The sequence below is a fragment of the Zingiber officinale genome, chromosome 1B (assembly GCF_018446385.1).
Source record: "Zingiber officinale cultivar Zhangliang chromosome 1B, Zo_v1.1, whole genome shotgun sequence".
In the NCBI taxonomy this organism is placed as follows: domain Eukaryota; kingdom Viridiplantae; phylum Streptophyta; class Magnoliopsida; order Zingiberales; family Zingiberaceae; genus Zingiber; species Zingiber officinale.
This window is the reverse complement of record NC_055986.1, coordinates 10,640,207-10,661,764: the sequence shown is the minus strand read 5'-3', so window position 1 is coordinate 10,661,764 and position 21,558 is coordinate 10,640,207. Positions and strand designations below refer to the sequence as shown.

At 35.0% G+C, this 21,558-nt stretch overlaps 1 protein-coding gene across 7 annotated transcripts; it reads left to right on the top strand.

Moving 5' to 3' along the window:
- Positions 1 to 1,696: 1,696 nt before the first annotated feature.
- On the top strand, positions 1,697 to 21,289 carry LOC122050431 (thioredoxin H4-1-like). 7 transcript variants are annotated; one of them, XM_042611357.1, is made up of 8 exons: positions 1,717 to 1,811; positions 1,976 to 2,143; positions 2,218 to 2,411; positions 3,784 to 3,846; positions 5,795 to 5,914; positions 16,112 to 16,234; positions 20,803 to 20,979; positions 21,054 to 21,289. In XM_042611357.1, the coding sequence occupies exons 4-7, from the start codon at positions 3,826 to 3,828 to the stop codon at positions 20,965 to 20,967; spliced, it is 429 nt and encodes a 142-aa protein (XP_042467291.1). In that variant the 5' UTR covers positions 1,717 to 1,811; positions 1,976 to 2,143; positions 2,218 to 2,411; positions 3,784 to 3,825; the 3' UTR covers positions 20,968 to 20,979; positions 21,054 to 21,289. The 7 variants fall into 7 exon arrangements, with proteins under 7 accessions (XP_042467285.1, XP_042467291.1, XP_042467303.1 ...); XM_042611335.1 differs by lacking the exons at positions 1,976 to 2,143; positions 2,218 to 2,411 and adding an exon at positions 4,499 to 4,705 and having other exon boundaries at positions 1,729 to 1,811; XM_042611351.1 differs by lacking the exons at positions 1,976 to 2,143; positions 2,218 to 2,411 and having other exon boundaries at positions 1,697 to 1,811.
- Positions 21,290 to 21,558: the final 269 nt, after the last annotated feature.

Genomic DNA, 21,558 nt, shown 5'->3' with positions numbered 1-21,558 from the left:
CGATTTTAAAAAAGATTTAAGTTATAAACGATAAAAGAGGTACATATGTAAATGCAAAAAAGATTCCTCGGAAGCTCTTTGAAGAACTACCTAACAAACTTTGACGTATGAAGCCACCTCATGATCACGGAGATCATGGGAGGTGGTATAAAAAGAGGTTCTCTCTGTTGACAAAGTATGTAATTCTTACATCTGATACCTTCATTCGTACATCCACTATTATTCTTCTTCTACTTGTAAGGAAATTGTACTACCTTGAGCATCGGAGAGTCTTACCAGAGACCCCTTAATTCCTTGAGCTTTGATTACTAGCACTTCATTGGATCGTCTAGTGATACACAGGATCATTAAGAAGCTTCATTCTAAATCAAAAGATCAACCATTAGTCAATAAATTATCCACGTGAATTAACATGCCATCTTCTCAGTTTCAAATAGGATCATTTGACTTAAATTGACATTCAAGCAACAATTAAAAGACTACTGAAATTAAGTTAGGCGCATAAGCGCATTCAACCTTTTTAAAAGTTAAAATCCTTATTTATTTCTTTTTCTCTTTTATTTGTAAATACACCCTTAAAATTTCATTTTTTTTATTTAATTCCAAAAGTCTTTCCCTTTTCGCTTGCCGGAAAAAATTCAAAAGCGCATAATTCCTCGCCTAGTAGTCAATAGAGCTGCTAGGCGAGCCGGTCCATAGCAAGGTAGATGGATCCGTGGTGGGTTAGTTATTTGACAGAGCGGGTAATTTTATCTTCTTGACGAATTAAAAAATTCCAATCTAACTCAAGAAGATGGGTAAGTTAGGCGGATCAATCCAAAGTCCACCATAAAATTATATATATATATATATATATAAAAATAAATTAAATATTTTTATTTTAGTTTTAAGTTTTACAGATATTTTTTTCTCAACCTGTACCCGTTGTTTGACTTATACGAACCGAGGGCCAGACAGATTGATTTATTTGGACCTGTCTTTTAAATGAGTTAATAAAATTTTAATCATCATACTTAAATTATTTAGTGAGATAAATTAATTGGATGGATCCAATCTAAATTAACTGTCCTAATAATTAATTTATCAAATTTTTTTATCCCCTCAAAATGTAAATATGATCATATTATCATCATATCCTCTCGAATGGGTCCAGTGACTAGCATATGAGGTGTTGTCATAATAAAGTATGAGATTCGAATCTCGATAAAGCCGAGATAAATGTCTTCCTTATGTGCTAGTCACTATTCCAAAGTCTAGTAGTTGTCTATAATTTATCTCCTCAGTGTTAACTTTGAGACGAATTGACAGGGAGATTAAGGATGAACGTATTCAATTTTTTTTTTTTATCACAATGCTCATATTATCATTATGAAATATAGAGGTCCAATCCTGACTAATAATTAAATGTATCCTCTCTTATATATCTTATTTAACTGCCTAGACCAGTAGACATACATGAATTATTTCGTGTTGGTCAAGGATGAACTGACGGAGAAGCGGGGACTAGCAAAAAGAAAAATGTCCCGTCGAAACCGCCTATGGATGCTTGCTGAACTCCCGGGGCAAATACTTGCATGGTCGAATAATTGTTAAATTATATTAGAAGAGAATTCAGCAATGGGCTAATAATTTACCGGGGTAAGATTATGGGTTCAGCCCATTAAGAAAAATTGGGCTTCGATCGGCTCTTTCTAGAACCACCGACTTTGGGATAATCGACTTAGCAATACGTGGTTGTTACAGTGTCGATCAGTCTGCTCCGAGGAGAACCTGGAGCGGGCTCGATACTTCGAGTCGTCGGCCTGAAATAGGTAACTATTCCTTTCCTCACCATGAATTCGGCGACGTCACCGCGACTAATTCGTCCCGTGTGTTCTGAATTTGTTACCATATGAGAAAGATCTCACATTTCCCCGTATTTTCCATTAAAATATGCCCCTTTTTTGATTAGTTGTTGCTGATCATTGCTATTTAGTGCGCCTCTCTGTGTTCATATATCGCCGCATGGTTGTTATCCGTTTACATGGACGAATGGGATATGATGGCCAGTTCTACGTAACTTTTGGGTTTGCCTGTTGCGAATTAAAGACGACTAATTAGAGATCGGGAGATATTAGATGGCCTTTGATAACGTAGCTTATAGGTGCGCGAAGAAAAGTTTTTAGCTGATTTAGTCATTTTCAGTAATTCTTATATAAGCTGGAACTGTCAATGCAGCAGAAAGAAGAAATGTCTTGGAGTAGCTAATATTAGAACTTTTGGAAGATATATCGGTTCACTTTGGAGGGGAAGGGCAATAACTTGTGCTTGGAATTTAACGTCCCCTTCCTATTGATCGCCATAATGGAATGACTATGTTGATGTGACAGATTGATAAAGAACAATAAAGTGGAGACATTGTGCCCAAGAAGGTGCCTTTCCTATCAATATGACAAGTATCAAGGAAATCTATGATATTTCCATATTATTTAAGTGGCAAAATCTTTTTAACAGCGCAATTATTTTTCTTGTAAAAATTTGTGTTTAATGCATTATGAGACTGCTATGCCTGGGTGTTGATTGCCTGCGACATCTAATGACCAAAGTGAAAAGTTGCTGGTAGGTGAATGAGGTTGAGTGGATAATTCCCCACACGATACACGCATTTTGAGGCATTTAAAGAGATGCCCAAGAACAAGATTGTTCTCCTTGCTAGCAACAATTGCCTCAAGGTTGAGATGTATACAGCTGCAAATTAGGGAAGATTTATTGATTATAGGCAGTCTGTTCCTCGGTTCTCTACTTACTGCTGTTGGCAATCTAGTGACTTGGAACAACAAAACATAAACTTTTCCTAGATTTAGTTCTGGAGTGAAATACAAAGCCTCTAACCATAGACCATATGTGGCTCTCCGGCTTAGAAATTTGTTTTGGTACAGTTTAACATAATGAAAAGCTATTCTTCAATGTTATATTGTGACAACAAAGCAGCCATCAAAATGGTAAACAACTCCGTGCAATGCAATTGTACTAAGCTATTAAAGTGTATTGACATTTTAGAAGGAGAAGCTGGACAGAGGAATTATCTTGATTACTTTTGTCAAATCATATTAGTTAGGTGATGTGCCTACTAAAGGCCTACGGAGTAAAATTTTTCATTACATTGTAAGCAAGATGAGCATTAGCAATAGTTCTACACAATTTTTAGGGGGAGTGCTAGAGTAGGTTGTAATGATTGACCATTATGGTGCCTCTTTGTAAAAATTCAATCAATATCATTAAATAGTGAGATTAGCATAAACCTAATTTGATACCTTAATTCACTTTCTTCAAATTCATTTATTATTAACAAAATGAAACCTCAAAGATGTATGTATGGAATAAGATACACTACATACATATGCTCAATAAGTTAACTAAGATTGAAAATAAATATAATCTTATCGGCGCTAGAATATTTCACAATTAATGATATAGCTATTTGATTTACATGAATTATCATCTTATACAAATTAAAATCTCTGTCTGCAAAGCCTTTTTTAGTTCTTTTTTGTGACATGAGAATCATCCCCACGCTGCAGCACCCACCCATCCATGCATTATAATATCCTTATCATATGCTACTGGATCATTTCCTAAGATTTCTGACCATTTATTTTTAGTGGTTGTTGACCCCACCTAGTAGGATAAGATTTGGTTGTTGTATTTTTATTGGCTGTTGAGATTTATTTTCATAGTTATTATCTAGTAAATTTTTCCTCTCATGGGCTTTTAGTAATACAGACCTTGTTCTTTTTTTCACAGAAGCTGATATAAATTGTTGTTTTGGTTCCTTTCTCAATTCAAATGGGAAACTGTGTAAGGAAGGTAAGAAGTTATCAATAGACAATATCGAAACCTTCTCACTATTTAATATAAACAAATTATGTATTTGTTGCCACTGTCTATTCTTTGCATCTCTGACTTGCATCTTTCATCACTATTTTGTTAACATCCTTGCTATATTGGTGGATGATTATCCTGCATTCTAAATATTTTGCTTTTCAAAATACATATGAGTTTGAGCTGGTAATGCTGATGTTAGGAGCTAATTTACCAAATCTAGCAAAAAAGTTAGTTACCTCATACGTCTATTTTTTAATGTGATATGAAATGTAGAAGAATGAAGCTTAACTGATGCACTATGAAGGATGGGGCATTAATGTATATCTGGTTTAGCTTCCTAGTGAGTTTGTTCAGATTGTAGGGTGATAATGGGGGCATCATGTTGGCAGCCATGTCTGTAGCTTGAAGCAATTTGTATTGTTACTTTTTGTCTATTCTGACCCTATGCAACCTACCTCTTTCTATTTATGCCTTTATAAGATACCTCTGCACAATTCTGATTTTAAGGAAATGTTGTTGAACCATGTTAAAAATTCTCTCTCTCTCTCTCTCTCTCTCTCTCTCTCGTTTTGTGCTAGTAATGGTATGAAAATGATCGTCTCCTGACATGAAATATCTATCCAACTTTGGACAGTGATGATATGGATCATTTCGTTGTGACTTTGGATGTGTTTGATCCTCATCGCTTTACTATATCATAAGGATCATTGAATGAAGAATGAGGGAATCTGATGTGGATTATTGCCTCTTCAGAAGTCTTATGTGAAACTAGTAACTGGAAAGAAGACACCCTTTGTCCATTATGTTGCTAGAGTTTTCGTGCTTGCTATTGCTATTCATGGTGAGAGTTTTACTGTATGAAAGTTGTTGAATATATATATGTTGTGCATCATTGCAAGAATTACTGGTCCTTTTGTTGTAGGACTCGAGACATTACTAGTGAGTTTATCATAAGAGCTCCCATATTACAATGTATAAATCTATTAAGCCATCCTTATTAATGTTGTGGTTGCTTGTTTTCATTAAAACTTTTGTGCTAATATATCTTTGACATTGAATTTTTGCCCCCACACTAACCATCTGATCCAAGAGTCATCCCTGGACCACCTGGTTAACATATGGAAATATGGTCCTTGCTTCCTTTTTTACATTCAAAGCCCTAAACTTATTATCCTCTTTCTTAGTCATGTCAATGTGACTAGTTATATTACTTTTGCTAACAATGTTATTAACAAATATTCTTGTGGTGTTGCTTCCAATTCCATTTAATGGTGCAATATGTTTGAGCTTGGGAAGGAGGGATACTAAGAAACAAGATAATGTATCCATAGAGAAGCACATATTGTGCTTTCTTAACTCAGCAGAGTAGTCCATGTCAAGCCTATGCAAGTCATTTAATTGTTGTTAACAGGAAAATGACATGCCAAAAAATTGTTCCAAAGTTGAAAAAGTTGGGATTTAGTTAATAAATTTTTAAATGAGAGCAAAAAAATTTAGACATGATGATTGAGTGTGTCAAGGTAACTTTTGACAAACTGGCCTTGTAGGATTAATTTTTGTGGATTAATATTCTTATGCGGCAAGAACAACTCTTATGGTTTTGAACTACACATACACTCTATATAGAGTTATTTTTTGAAATAGCTTGGAATCTTTAATTGCTTATGTACTCACTTGTTCCTGCTATAGTAGATTAGTTGAGTCTCTTTTAATAATGGAATTTATAGTTTGTTTCTAAAAATATATGGAATTTTTTTGTTATTTCACATTATTGTTTTAAATAGTGAATTGAATTTCTTGGTCAATATCTAATGCTGAAATTTTTATTCTATTTCTCTGGACCATATCTTTGTTGAGTATATATCTATCACTCTTATAATTTCTTCCCTATTTGTTAATTTTTTTACATTATCTTCCCTTTTCCTTTTAGAGTGAGGCAGCTAGTGACATGGATGATGAGATAGACATGGGAGGTGGCAATGTGCATGTAATAACAAGCAAGGGTAACTGGGAGCAAAAGATTTCAGAAGCAGAAAAACAAGGCAAGATTGTAAGTGATTGAAAAGAAAAAGGCTTGTACATTCTTCAGACCAAGGAATATGGCTAAAGAGATTTCACAAAGCATCCAGCATATATTTGAAATGATCTGTCATTAACACTTGCATATGAAGGTTTTTGAGTCTAGCGTGTTTCTGTTATGTGAATTTGTCCCCTGAATTTCTGCACAATTCCATCCAAAATGGTGTTACCTCGTTTTTTTTTAGTGTTACATGCTGACATGATAGATATGAAATATTGGAATCGTATTCGATTTCATTCTAATTTCATAGTATTTTGAATGACCAGAACTTAGTAATTCATTAAAATTTAATAACCAAGGATTTTATTGCAGTTCTGATAATTCAAGGAGATCCAAAGAAGAAATGAAAAGACATATTCATTACATTAAGAACGGGATTGGACTAGGGTAGTAGATGACAGAATTGTTCATATTTGTAGCCTTGGCAAAATAATGTTACGTGAATTAGTAGAGTTTGAAGAAGGAACAATAGGCATTGCTCTGAATATGAACCAAACAATGCTTGCATTATATGTTGGGCAGTGCTTTGATGATACAAGAAGGTAAGTTTTGTAAAACAAATAGGTTGAATTGTCTCAGATACTCATGAGTGAGGGTTACTTGAATATATTCTATCCCCAGATCAAAGTTTAGAGAAACCTATATTATTCAAATGATTATTATAATAAATAATTCCTAAATAAAATTCCATTGTAGGGTTTATATCCTTGGATGAGATTTTACTATGGTCATTTTACTTCGATCTGATATAACTTTGGTATTGTAGCTGATGTACAACTTTGTGAAAAATAATTGGAGGCTTTTAGTTGATTTCTACCAATAGATGCCTATTGCTCAAATTGTACTTAATGTGATTAATATTCAAGTCATGCCATTTTAAAGAAACTAAGATTCAATTAGTGGGAGTAAGAAAACTTTCAGGCTAATTGTTGTAATTATAAATGGATACCCAAAATTTAGGTGGCGTTTGGTTCTCTCCTAGGAATCGGAATGAGAATGAGTATCATAGTATTACGGAATGGGAATGGGTATGAGCTTGGGTATCATTCTAAAAAATAATGTTTGGTTAGTTGAATATTTTCAATTGGAATGAACTTAAATTTCCTTTTTTACCCTTAGAGAAAAATAAGAGAAAAAAATTAGATGGAAGAGAAAGTTGAATGTGAGATAAACATATGATGAGAGAGAATGATGAGAGAGAAAGTGTGATGTGAAAAAATGAAGAGAGGGAAAGTGTGATGAGAGAAAATGAGGAGAGAGAGTGTGATTGGAGAGATTGAAAAGTGAAAAAGTATGATGAGAGAGAAAGTGTGTTGAGAGAGAAAGAGTGATGGGAAAAAATGAAGAGAGAGAAAGTGTGATGAGAGAAAATGAGAGATTGAGGAGAGAAAGTATGATGAAAAAATGTGATGAGAGAGAAAGTGTGATGGGAAAAAATGAAGAGAGGGAAAGTATGATGAGAGAAAATGAGGAGAGAGAGTGTGATGAAAGAGAATGAAGAGAGAGAAAGTATTGAGAGAAAATATGGAGAGAGAGTATAGTAAGAGAGATTGAGGAGAGAGAAAGTATAATGAAAAAATAGGAGAGAATGAAGAAAGAGAAAATAATGAGAGAGAGTGTGTGATGAGAGAGAATACAGAGAGAAAATGATAGGGAATGTGTGATGAGAGAGAATGAGGAGAGAGAGTGTGATGGGAGAGAATGAAGAGAGAGAAAGTGTGATGAAATAAAATATGGAGAGAGAGTATGGTAAGAGAGATTGAGGAGAGAGAAAGTATGATGAAAAAATGAAGAGAGAGAAAATAATGAAAGAGGGTGTGTGATGAAAGAGAATACAGAGAGAAAATAGTAGAAAATGTGTGATGAGAGAGAATGAGGTGAGAGAAAGTATGTTGAGAGAGAAAAAGTGATGATAGAATGAGGAGAGAGAAAGTATGATGAGAGAGAACAAGGAGAGAGTGTGGAATGAAAGAAAAATTGAACAAATATACTAAGGGTATTTTCGTCCAAAACTTAATTCTTATTCCCATTCCATCAAAACCCAAGGGAGGGGTGAGTTTCATGCATACCCAAGTTTTTGGGTTTCATTCCAAAATCTTGATTCCATTCCCATCAACCAAACACAAGGTTTGGGAATGAATCCATTCCCTCATTCCCAAACCTCTAAACCAAACGCTACCTTAATTTGGTACTATATTTTGTTGTATAAAGTCAAAATGTCATACAACATCATAAGTGAGGTATTAATGGTACCAAGGTGGATAGAAAACCATCAGATTTCCAATCTAAAGTCAAAATGTGCGTTTTTTTTTTTAATTAGTTGTACAATCAAATCTCTCTCTCTCTCGCTCTCTTTCAAATCTTCTAGTGGCACTCTAATTTTGTCTTGCGGAGAGTTGCAAGTGGATTATGAGAATTTATAAACTTTGATAGCTAACTACTTTTAGGCTGAATTTAAGCATTGGATCTGTGATTGACAACGACGACAATAACAACCAAGCATTTTCCCACTAGGTGGGGTCGGCTGTATGAATTCTTTTACGCCATTAAGTTCCATCTCTTACTATATCATCCTCTATATTTAAATAAATTTTATCTTATTTTATTGTTTCTAACCAAGTCTTTTTTGTTCTTCCTCTTCCTCGTTTGATATGCATGTTTATCATAGTTTCACATCGCCTAACTGGAGCATTTATTGATCGTCTAAGTACATGCCCGTACCATCTTAAACGTGTCTCTCGGAGTTTTTCCTCAATAGATGCAACTCCGAATTTCTCTCTAATGCTCTCATTTCTTATTTTGTCCATCCTCGTATGTCCATTACTTCTAATATTGCTAAACTTAAATTTCATATATTCTGTTTTTAATCTACTAAGCTTAAAACCTTTTCCTTCTAACTTTTTCTGTCAAGATTCTAGTTTAGCATGTACTTCTTCACATGTTTCATCTATCAAAATAATATCATCCGCAAACAACATCATCGCAATACTATGTCTTGAATGTCTCCAGTGAGTTCATCCATAATTAGTGTAAAAAGATAGGGACTTAGAGCTGATCCTTGATGTAACCCTATCTTTATTGGAAATGTTTCAGTTACTCCGTCTGAAGTATTTACTTTGGTCGTTACATCTTCGTATATATCCTTAATTAGTTCAATATATGTTACACTAACACCTCTCTTTTCTAGAATTCTCCATATAATTTCTTTTGGGACTCTATCATAAGCTTTTTCATGTGTAGATCTTATTTTGCTCCCGATATTTTTCAATTATTTGTCTAAAAAGATGAATAGCTTCTATTGTCGACCTTCCCGGCATGAATCCAAATTGATTTTCGGTCATGGTCTCCTTAATCTTTTTTTTTCTATTACTTTTTCCTAAAGTTTCAGAGTATGACTCATTAGTTTAATACCCTTATAGTTTGCACAATTTTGTACATCTCCCTTGTTCTTATATAAGGGAACTAGAGTACTTATCCTCCGTTGAACAGACATTTTTTTCATTTTCAATATCATGTTAAATAATTTTGTAAGTATTCAATACCTTATTTCCCTATGCACTTCATAACTTTATTTCCCAACGGCTTTTCGTGCATTTCATTTAAAGTTTATTTTACTTTTTGAAATTTGAATTCTATGATAAAAATTAAAATTTCTATGCTCATTTGACCTACTTAAATTATCTAAGTTAAGTTGGTCACCTAAACCTTCATTAAACAGTTGATGAAAATACCTCTTCCACCGTTCTTTTATTTTTCAATCATTTACTAATACCTTATTATATTCATCTTTAATACATTTTATTTGGCTAAGATCTCTTTAGCTATTCTATAAATGTCTCTTTCCCCTTCTTTTGTATCCAATTGTTGATATAATCGTTCAAAAGTTTTATTTTTTGCTTCACTCATTACTTTCTTAGTTTTTTTCTTGGCTATTGTATATTTTTTTAAATTTTTCTCGTTCTTACAAATATATAATTCCTTATAAGCTATTTGTTTTTCCTTTACTTTCTCTTGTACTTTCTCATTTCACCACCAAGATTCCTTACTTAGTGGTGCATGTCCCTTTCACTCACCGAGTACACTCTTCGCTACTATTTTCAACTTTGATACCATCTTATCCCATGTTGTATTAGAGTCATCGTATATTTCACCTAATGCTTATACTTCTACCTTCTCCTTAAATATATTTTGCTTTTCATCCTTTAACTTCCACCACTTAATTTTAGGAATCATATATATTTTTTTCTATTGATACTATGTTTGAGACGTATATTCAACACTACTAACCTATGTTAGATAGTTAAGCTTTCTCCAGTGATAACTTTGCAATCTTTACAAATTTTTCTATCTTTCTTCCTAACCATAAGAAAGTCAATTTGTGATTTATTATTCCCACTTTTTAATGTGACTAAGTGCTCTTCTCTTTTCTTAAAAAATTATATTAGCTATTATGAGGTCATATGCTATCACAAAATCTAATATAGTTTTCCCTTTTTCATTTCTTGTTCCAAACCCATAACTCCTATGTACCCTCTCATATTCCTCAATTTTTACTCTGACATGCCAATTTAGATCACCTCCTATTAAAATAATTTCATTTGACATAATATTTTATAATATTTCATCTAAGTCATCCCAAAATATTAATTTGGTAGCTTCATCTAATCCTACTTGTGGTGCATTTACAATAATTATGTTCATAGTTTCTTTCACAACTATTATCTTAAGGACTATGATTCTATCTCCATATCTGACTACTCCTACGACTTCAGTGTTTAGTGAAGGGTTTACAATAATAGTCACTACATTTATTTGATATGTGTACTTGAGTTGTGCGAAGTGACACATGTGACTCGGGTTGACGGTCCGAAGGATGGAGCATCAGGGACAAGGACAAGGCCAAAGCCGAGGAAGCGACTTGGTACCGAAGGATGGCATCGGGGACGAGCCGCGGGCTTGGATGCATCCGAGGGACGAGAGCCAAAGGAAGTAGGCTTGAAGGCAAGAAGTCAAAGCTGTAAAAGAAGCATCAAATGAGTTGTAAGGGTGTAACACCCCTAGAAAGCCTAGATAAAGTAAGGGCAATGAGAGTACGAATGTAATGTGTAGATAGTCTACGTTGAATATTAAGATGGGAAGGATTTAGATGATTAAAACTTTATGAAAGAAAATAAAATTGAGAATATAAATCATCTATGCATGATTTATAATGTATGGAATTAATGTAGACAAAAAGGAAGAAATATGAGATAATATATACATGTATGAAATATTTATGCATAATGCATAATATTGTAATATATGAGTTATTATGTACAAAAGAAAATAAAATGTTAGAAGAGAGATTGAACCTTGGATCTCTTGTAAGGAACATGTATAGGATACCAAAGGGGATAGGAGAATTATTGATAAGGAGAGAAAGGATTAAGTAGTTAAGAATAAGAAAGGATTCTTTCTACTTAAAAGAAAAAGGAAGTAAAAAGAAATAAAAATATACATAACCAAGTTTTGAACCTTGGTTCTCTTATGGATGCATGCATGTATTAACCAAGTGGGATAGGAGAGAATATTGTAAGAGGAGAGATAGGAATTTTAATTAAAGGAGAAAAAAGAGAGAGATTAAGGGAAAGAAAAGAGAGAACTCAAGAGGCATATCTCTAGAATATTCTTGTCATTTAAGGGAAGAAATGAATAGGGAGGATGAATCAAGTCAAGTTCCCTCCCCTCCTTTTAGTATAAATAGGCATGGAAGGGGGCTTCAACTTCATCCTCAACCCACTCATCCTCCTCTCCTCCCTTTGTGCCGAGACCTCCCTCTCCCCCTCTTTTCTTCTTGTTGCCGAGCAACACAAGAGGAAGGAAGCTCCTCTTCCTCCTCACTCCCTCCCTCTTCTTTCTTTCTTGTTGTTGCCGAGCAACACAAAGAGGAAGAAGCCTCTTCTTCCTCCTCCTCTCCACCAAAAGACCTAGCCACTCCTCTCCTCCATTGGTGCCGAGCAAAGCAAGCAAGGAAGAAAGGTCCAAGCAAGTTCTCAACTCTAGGAAACTTAAGCGAAGAAGGTAAGTTTCCCCTCACCTGTGGTACAAGGCTTTTATGTGATTTTCGGATTTATAAGGATTAGAAAACCTAGGAAAGAATTTAAGAAAATTCGGCTAAAGAAAAGGTTTTCAAATCTAGGATGATTTAAACAAGACCTCATTTCATGATAAGATTTTCTATGCTATGTAGAAGGATTCCTTTCCATGATTTTATATTGATATGATGTATGATCAGAGGAGTATCTAACCTTAGGATTTCAACCAAAAATATTTTAAAGAGGTGAGTAAGATTATTGTCTAACCGAACTAGTGCAAAGGTTCCTTCTATGAAATGCTATACATAATGTTATGTAATATGCCATGATATGTGATAGCATAGGAAATGCTAAACATAATGAGGAGAAAATGAAATTATGTTATATGCCATGATATGTGATAGCATAGGAAATGCTATACATAATGTTATGTAATATGCCATGATATGTGATAGCATAGGAAATGCTAAACATAATGAGGAGAAAATGAAATTATGTTATATGCCATGATATGTGATAGCATAGGAAATGCTATACATAATGTTATGTAATATGCCATGATATGTGATAGCATAGGAAATGCTAAACATAATGAGGAGAAAATGAAATTATGTTATATGTCATGATATGTGATAGCATAGGAAATGCTATACATAATGTTATGTAATATGCCATGATATGTGATAGCATAAGGAAATGCTATACATAATGAAAAGAAATGAAGTTATGTTATGATATGTGATAGCATAGGAAATGCTATACATAATGTTATGTAATATGCCATGATATGTGATAGCATAAGGAAATGCTATACATAATGAAAAGAAATGAAGTTATGTTATGATATGTGATAGCATAGAAAATGCTATACATAATGAAAAGAAATGATGAAAAAGAATAAATGCATGAAAGATTGTTAAGGACATGATATGATAGTTATGCATGATAAGTTATTTTTATGGTTTGTACCAAGGGTGAGCTCCGTAAACGCCCCGGGGTCGATGGAGTAAGACTCGGGCCTCGTCAGTAATGGGCCTTTGAGTGCCCTAGGTCGATGGAGTAAGACTCGGGCCTAGTATGTATGTATGGTAGGGTTCAAGACTTGCTACCTTGGACCTATTTAAGAAGCGCGCGCATTATGTATGTGGTACAAACCGGGATCCCCTCTAATGATGATATGAATTTCAAGTACTTATAAGTATAAACTTTCAAATTCATGATGCATTGCCTACATATGTGCTTGAATTATCTGATGATATAATGTCATGATATGAATATGATACCCTTGTATGTCGTATGCTTATGATACTACGCATGATATTAATATACGATGATTTTCGGTTTTAGTGAGTAGGAAAGGAACTTACTGAGCCATGAGTGCTCACAGCTTACTTTCCTTGTACTGCAGATAAAGAAGCTGGATGAGCTAGAGGAGCAACAGGAGGAGCAGATAGTGATGTGTGTGGTGGTGGCTCGGCAAAGAACGATCCGGACAAATTAATATGATTAGTTATAAGTTCAATATATGCACATTTGAACAAATCAGAATATGTGATATTATGCTTAATAAATTAAATTCTTAAAGTTTTTATTCTTCCGCTGTTATAGTAAAACATGTACGTAAGTAGTATAAGGACGTAGCGCCGCCTTTGGTTGGGTAAGAAGGGCGGGCGTTACAGGTGGTATCAGAGCGAAGTTTTGCCAGCTCACTACACACACATCAAGCTCCTTCTTGTTGCTCCAAGTAAGTACCGTTGCTTAATTCATTTATATGCGAACATTTGTATGATACTCGAGGATGCATGAATGGTAGCCTAGGAAGGATACCTTGAGCGATGCAAGGACCAGTCGACTGGTAACGGGCAAATCAGGTTCTGATTTGTTCCAAGCTCTATAAGAAGGAGCTTGATATGGCCGGCCAAGGCGACGAAATTAGACTTGGTTAAAGCCTAATTAGTAGTCACAAAAGTGCTCAAGGTTTCCCTTGTGTCCAAGAGGTCTTGGTGAGTTTGTGGTAAGGTTTCTCCATCCACAAGGAGGTTTGAGCTAGCCGGAGTTTTCGGGGACTAATCCACCGACGGATTGAGGGATCGTCCACCTTACGGACACGTCGTGGAGTAGGAGCATCATCTCCGAACCACGTTACATCGAACGTGTTAGCGGTTTGGTTTGCATTTCCTTTCTTTGTCTTGTATTTAGTTTAGCTTGTTTGTTTTTATTTGTATTCCGCTGCGCAAGCTAACAATAGTGTAGGAAGCTAACGATTTGGGGGTGCCGTCTATCCAACCCCCCTTCAAGCCGGCCACCGATCCTCCAACAATTTTATCCCCTTTTCTAACTACTCCTACAACTTTATCCTTTAACAAACTATCTACAATAATACCCACTCCATTTCTTTCTTTACTCTTTCTAGTGTACCATAACTTAAAACCTGAGTTCTCTATCATCTTTTCCTTTTGCCTACTCATTTTGTCTCTTGTACATACAAAATATTAATTTTTCTCCTAATCATCATATCTACTACTTTCATTGATTTACCAGTGAGAGTTCCTATGTTCCATGTTCCAAATCTTAAATTATTAGTTTTCCTATCATATTGTTCTCATCCAATCATGGTGTGATAACTCTTGCCTATTTAACACTACACTCAAGTTCTCATGGAGATGTAGCGGTCTTTGCTAAGATGTTATAGTCGGACCCTATAACGCGAACTCTTACATATTTAGCATTACACCCAAGTTCTGGAGATGTAGTGGTCTTTGTCGAGATGTTATAGTCGGACTATAACGTCGGACCCTGCAATGCGTTCCTTCCGGGGAACAACCTAGCATTAGCACAATAGTTTAATAGATCCATTCATTGAATATTTGTTATAGTTTTAACGCTGGCTGACAACCTAACTTAATCCTCTTCCTTATCCAGGCTTGGGACTGACCATGACCGGTCGTCATGGGCGGAGTTTGGATCTGTGATTGAACCTACCAAAATTCATGGATCATGAATCCTTATATGTGGCATTAGAGCTGATCTAACCTTATACACGATTGGTTGCTGGGAAAAAGCTACTTGTTTGATGGTGGAACCATCATTAGGCTATGTCTCAATTAGAGATTCTAGGATATGAGTGTTAATTTAAACTTTAATAAGATATGAAGCATTGAGTGAGCGAAGTTGTGACGTTCTACTTTAGTCCCACATATAGAATTGTGGGCTAAAGAATGATTTTATTGGATTAGATGATCATTTTTTAACATTCCTTTGTGTTTGGATCATTGACAACTTTAACAAGGGTGACTGACAACTCTGTATAGAGTTCAATTTTATGCTCACAAGTTTTGCTTGGCAGTGGTAGAGCACCCTTGTTGTTGATGGGTAACTGGATTAAATTGGAGAGGATTAGTGGGAGGGCTCTAATTTGTAGGAATGGCAAGGTGTTAGTACCCACATTTTTTTGGTATTACCCGAACTTAAACCTCATTAAATATCTGCTACTCGGGCCCATTTACATATCCACTATAGATGATACATGGGTACCTGCAATTTTACGCAAACCCAAATGTGTCTTGAACTCAAACCAGACTTAAATGGCTCTGATTCTTGTGGGTAGCCGATTGTCAGCTACCCATTGCTGTCCCTAATTTTCTTGCCATTATTCCAACGAAATCCTTTACCCTCATTTACTTTGGTTGGCAGCAGAGAATATTCGTCTTCCTCCATGATGGCTATAGGAGATTGGGAAGGAGCAAGGGAGAGAAAGGGAGGTAGAGGCTTAGCTAGAGGGAGAGATTGTTTTAATTTGTAAAATAATTAAAAAATGATATTTTGTTCTGAAAAGAGATGCTGGACTTTCCAGGCAGCTGTTCATCGGCCTCTGTCAAATAAGTGACGGAGTGATCTCAGTGACTTGTAATAGCTAATCTAAAACATATTCATGAAAAAACTCATACCCAATTTAAATCTTCTTGGGTAATTAGTTCAAAGATCTCCATAGAAGTTGTAACATCACAGGTTGAGACTAATTTTATAATTCTTCACGTGTAGCTTATTTTTCTTTTACCATAGAACTTGAATGTTCCTATATGATTTTCCACAGGTTGTAGCAAACTTCAGTGCATCTTGGTGTGGCCCATGCAGAGTGATAGCGCCTTTATATGCAGAGTTATCTGAGAAGTATCCTTCACTGATGTTTTTGACCATAGATGTTGATAAACTAATGGTAATATCTTCTTTTATTTAAATTTCTTTACAATCCAGTCCATATTTAAATTCTAGTTCACTTATTATAATTCTTACTTTTTCTCGAGAAGCCTGGCACATTGTGCTGGCATAAGGTCATTATCCTTGTTTCTTCCTGCTAATTCGTCCTCATTTCCTTTGGTGTGGTGTTGCCATCCTTTGGTTGTTTGAATTATTCCATAATCCTGTGCTTGTGTGAATTATCAGTCCACTTATTGTTGTTCTTGCATCATTTCCTTGAGAAAACGGGCACATTGTGCTTGCATAAGGTCATTACCCTTGTTGCTTCCTGCTAAATCATCCTCATCGCCTTAGTTATGGTGTGCGATCTTGATGCTTGTTTGAATTACGATTGGAGAATAGAGATATCTGTTACTCAAGGCGGTGAACATAGTATGTTATGGATAATCACATCAAACTCTAGGTAAAAATGGTGAATCAGTTTGTGTCAATATGTTGGAAAGCTGAATTAGCTTGTAGTTTTGGTAGGGACTTACTCTGTATGATATAAATTGCAATACAGGTTTCCTAGATAAGCTCATAATAAGTTTTTTTTTAAGACTTGAGTTTTGAATTTGTCTTTATGTTATTTGCTGTGTCTTGGTATCATAGTACCCATACCTCCTGTGGTTATTGCAATCCATAGCACTGCCAGATTGAAAATTGCTCCCACTCAGTGTTCTGCTAGATGATTCTCTGAAGAAGCGTGTACCAATGAACAAAATTTCGTTCAGTGCCGGGCGGAACGGGCGAAACTTACCGTTTCGCCCGCGCACCGAAACCGGCACCGGACGAGCGACGGTTTCGTCGCATCGTGCGTGGTGCGTCACGCGCCAGGAGGAGTCGGGAACAGCATCGCCAGAAGCTTCCGGCGTCGCCGGAAGCTTCGCGGAGCCTGTTCTGGCGCCGCCGGAATCTTCGCCGGACTCCTCCCGCGCAGCCGGAGGTGTCGCCGGACACCTCCGGCGCAGTCGGAGGCGGGCGCGGGCGAGTCGCGGGCGCTGGGTCGCGGGAGCAGGCGCGGGTCGCGGGCACAGCACTGTGCAAAATTATAATTTAAATAAATTAAACAATTCCTATTTAATTGAGATATTTTAAAGAGACTTTCATGAACCCTAATTAAATTATCCCAACAAAATATAAAGATTCAAAAAATTCTAAAAAAAATTTATATATAAAATATAAAAAATAAAAAAATATATTTAAAATTTTAAAAAAATAATCAATTTTATTAAATAATATTCTGAAATTATTTTTACTATTTTAAAATTTTTAAAAATTCTAAAAAAAATAATTTTTATAAAAATTCTATTAAATCAAATTTATATTCTTATATATATATTTTAATTATTTTATATTTTTTACTGATTTAATGTTTAAGTAAAATTACCGAAACCGTATCGGCACGGCACGATACGATACCGAAACCGTATCGTTCCGGTCTTTTAAATTAAATTTTGGATCGCTGCGGAACTTAACACGTTTGATCCAAAACTTAATCTATTTGTTCTTTAGGTTTTGACTTGGATCTCCTGCGGAAAATCACCTTAAGTTATTAATTCCATTAAATATTAATTTCTATAATTGGTTCCCAATATTGACGTGGCGAGGCACATCCACCACCGACTAGACAAAACCTTTTATAGAAATCTAATATTTAATTTCCTAAAATAACTTTAGGTTAACCAGAACAATCAAATCACAAGGAAAATAAAACAAAAACACAACTTGAAAACATTCAAATACTAGAATAGTAGATGGTATTATTTCCAAAAATTACTAATATAACTGATGATGCGAATACTAGTTATACCTTTTAGAAAGACCTCTTGATCTTCACCGTATTCCTCTTTAACCTCGGACGTTGTGTGGGCGCGATCTAGATGAGAATCCACCAAGCACCTTCTTCTCCTTTCTTCAAGTTTGCCAGACAAGCTTCCAAAAGAGGATCTTTTTCCACAACCAAGCTCCAAGGGATCTAAGCTTTGTCTCCTTCTTCTTCTTCTTCTCCAAGTAGTATCCGCACACAGAGCTCGAAGATGAAGGTTGGCCACCACCAAGGGAGGGTTGTTGGCGCCTGACACCAGAGAAAAAGAGAGAGAGAAATAATAGAGGTTGTTCACCGAAGTCTTCTACCCCTCTCTTTATAATCCTTGGTCTTGGCGAATAAGGAAATTTAATTAAAAACTTCCTTAATTCTTTTGCTGAAAAGGAAAAATTTATTTAATTAAAACAATTTTCCCTTTCTAATTATAATGGTCGGCCACACTTCAAAACAAGGAGAGTTTTAATTAATTAAAACTTCACACAATTATTTCTCCGATAATTTAATCCCATCTGATTGGTTTATAAAAGGAAATTTAATAAATTAAAATCTTTCTTTAAACGTGGATAAAAGAAGTTATCTCTAAAATTAAAATCTCTTTAATCTAAGGAAAGATATCAAATCTTTTCTCAATTATAGAAACTAATAAAGAGAATTATTAATTTTAAACTCTCTTTAAATCATGAACATGGTTAAAAAAGTTTTCTTAAAATTTAAAATCCTCCTTTAATCAACAAATAAGGAAAGATTTTAAATTTAAACTCTCTTTAAACATGTAGATGATTTACAAATAGGGAAAGTTTTACCAAAAATTAAACCATCCTTTTAATCTACAATAAGGAAAGAGATTAATCTCTTCTCTTAATCTTTTGTAAGAAAGCTATAAAAGGAAATTTTAATTTTAAACTCTCTTTAAAATCATGATATCCACATGAAATAATTTTAATAAAAATCCTTTTAAATATTCTAGTGGTCGACACACCTAAGCTTGGGACCCAAGCTTTGGCCGACCCTACATACTCATCCACTTGGTCTTGGCTAAGGGTGGCAATTCGGTTCGGCTTCGGATTGACGGGTAAGAAGGTGGGTATACGGTGGGTATAAATCTATATACTAGAGGCTACGATAGGGACGAGAGGAGGAATTGGTTTGGTCTCCGATGAAATTAAGCATCCGTGTTCGGAACACACAACTTAATTTCATCAATAATAATTCATTCCACTAAAGAACTATTATTGAACTATCGCACCAATCCCAAATTACATTTGGGCTCCTTCCTTCTTATTATGAGCATGTTAGTCTCCCTGTGTTTAAGATATCGAATGTCCACTAATTAAGTGAGTTCTGACAACTCATTTAATTAATATCTAAGTCCAAGAGTAGTACTACTCAACCTTATTATCATGTCGGACTAAGTCCACTGCGAGGTTTAACATGACAATCCTTATGAGCTCCTCTTGAGGACATTATCAACCTAGTATCTCTAGTACACAGTTTCCTTCTATAATCAACAACACACACTATAAGTGATACCATTTCCCAACTTATCGGGTTTATTGATTTATCGAACTAAATCTCACCTATTGATAAATTAAAGAAATAAATATCAAATATATGTGCTTGTTATTATATTAGGATTAAGAGCACACACTTCCATAATAACTGAGGTCTTTATTCTTTTATAAAGTCAGTATAAAAGGAACGACCTCAAATGGTCCTACTCAATACACTCTAAGTGTACTAGTGTAATCATATAGTTAAGATAAACTAATACCTAATTACACTACGACCTTCCAATGGTTTGTTCCTTTCCATCTTGGTCGTGAGCTACTGTTTATAATTTATAAGGAACCGATAACATGATCTTCTGTATGTGACACCACACACCATGTTATCTACAATATAAATTAATTGAGCAACTACATTTATCATAAATGTAGACATTTGACCAATGTGATTCTTATTTCTAGATTAATGTTTATACCAAAAGTTAGGCTTTTAGTATACACTCTAACAGTATCGGCACGGCACGATACGATACCGAAACCGTATCGTTCCGGTATCGGACCGAAACCTCGGCACGGGTCGAAATTTTAAACCTTGGCGTACACCATTTAACCTTGCAGTACCAATTTCAGAACATTCTTAGTTGCTTAAATTTTTGTCAGGTTTCTAAATTGGTCATGAACTCGTGATAAAGATTAGTAGAGTTTCTAAATGCTAAGGTTGCAAGTGTTAGGCTTTTAGCTCATTGAAACTGCTAAGATGTTTTTCTCTTAGTTATCTATGCAAAGTTTTGGAAGAGAAGAATACCCACCATTGATTTAAGATATACAGTGTTATTGCTAAAATACCTCCAAGCACGGGCAGCACAGAAGTACAAGTTATATTTAAATAGCTTTTCACATGACAATATGGACAACCAGATGCAGCCCAGAATATCTTCTTAACTTGCATCTCATTTTCTCTTTTCCTGCACTCAATTAAAGTTGAAATTTACTTAGAACCGTATATATTTATAATAGCCAAATGTTGTTCCGCTCATAGACATTCTGATTTGCTTTGTTTAGTATATAAATGCCAAGGTGAATCATTCTACCGCGCAATATGATTAGCAGCAAAGCGTGCGAATCAAACATTATAAATAGAGTGGATTTTAAGCTTATGAATTATCTTTTAGGAATTTTGTTCCATAGATTATATATATGATATACACTTTTCAGGAATTTAGCTCCTCATGGGACATCCGAGCAACTCCAACATTCTTCTTTCTGAAAGACGGGGAGCTAATGGATAAACTTATCGGTGCTAATAAACCAGAGCTAGAGAAAAAGATAGCTACCTTTGCTGATTCCTCAACTCAGTGCTCCAAGGACACAGCTCTATGATGAGAAAGCATTGTACCTTTGTATCCTTGTGTGTGTTTTCCTCTTTTTCGCTCTCAAAACTAAGGTTGGATTTCTTGATTTCACAGGAAAACACCATTGGCAAGGTTCACGCAGGCTGCTTACTACCTTTTAGTACTGGAGAAACTTGTCGAGGCTATACATACTGCTATACATACTGTAATTCTTTTGATGTCTGTGGTGAATAGACGGTAGTCATATTGTAGAAGTGGTGCACGCGTATTACACTAGGAAATGGTGGTATTCGTACCATTTTGTGTATGTCAGGAATTTTAACTTTCTAAGGAAATGAGGCATTGAATTAGTGGCCCAATATTATTCTGCGTTCACCATTTGTACAGCCTCAAGGCTCAAGGTTTGTAGTAGTAGAATATCATGCTCTAAATTAATTATTTTTTGATAATTCAGATGCTTGGAATGTTAAAAAAGGAAGGAAAGAGGTTTTATATCTAATTAAAAAATAGTTTATCGATAAACTGATGATCTATTATTAGGATAATTTTACATCTAGTGGATAATATCTTAATTCCCAATCTGATTTATCCATCCTTTACAGTAAATTAATACTTGGAG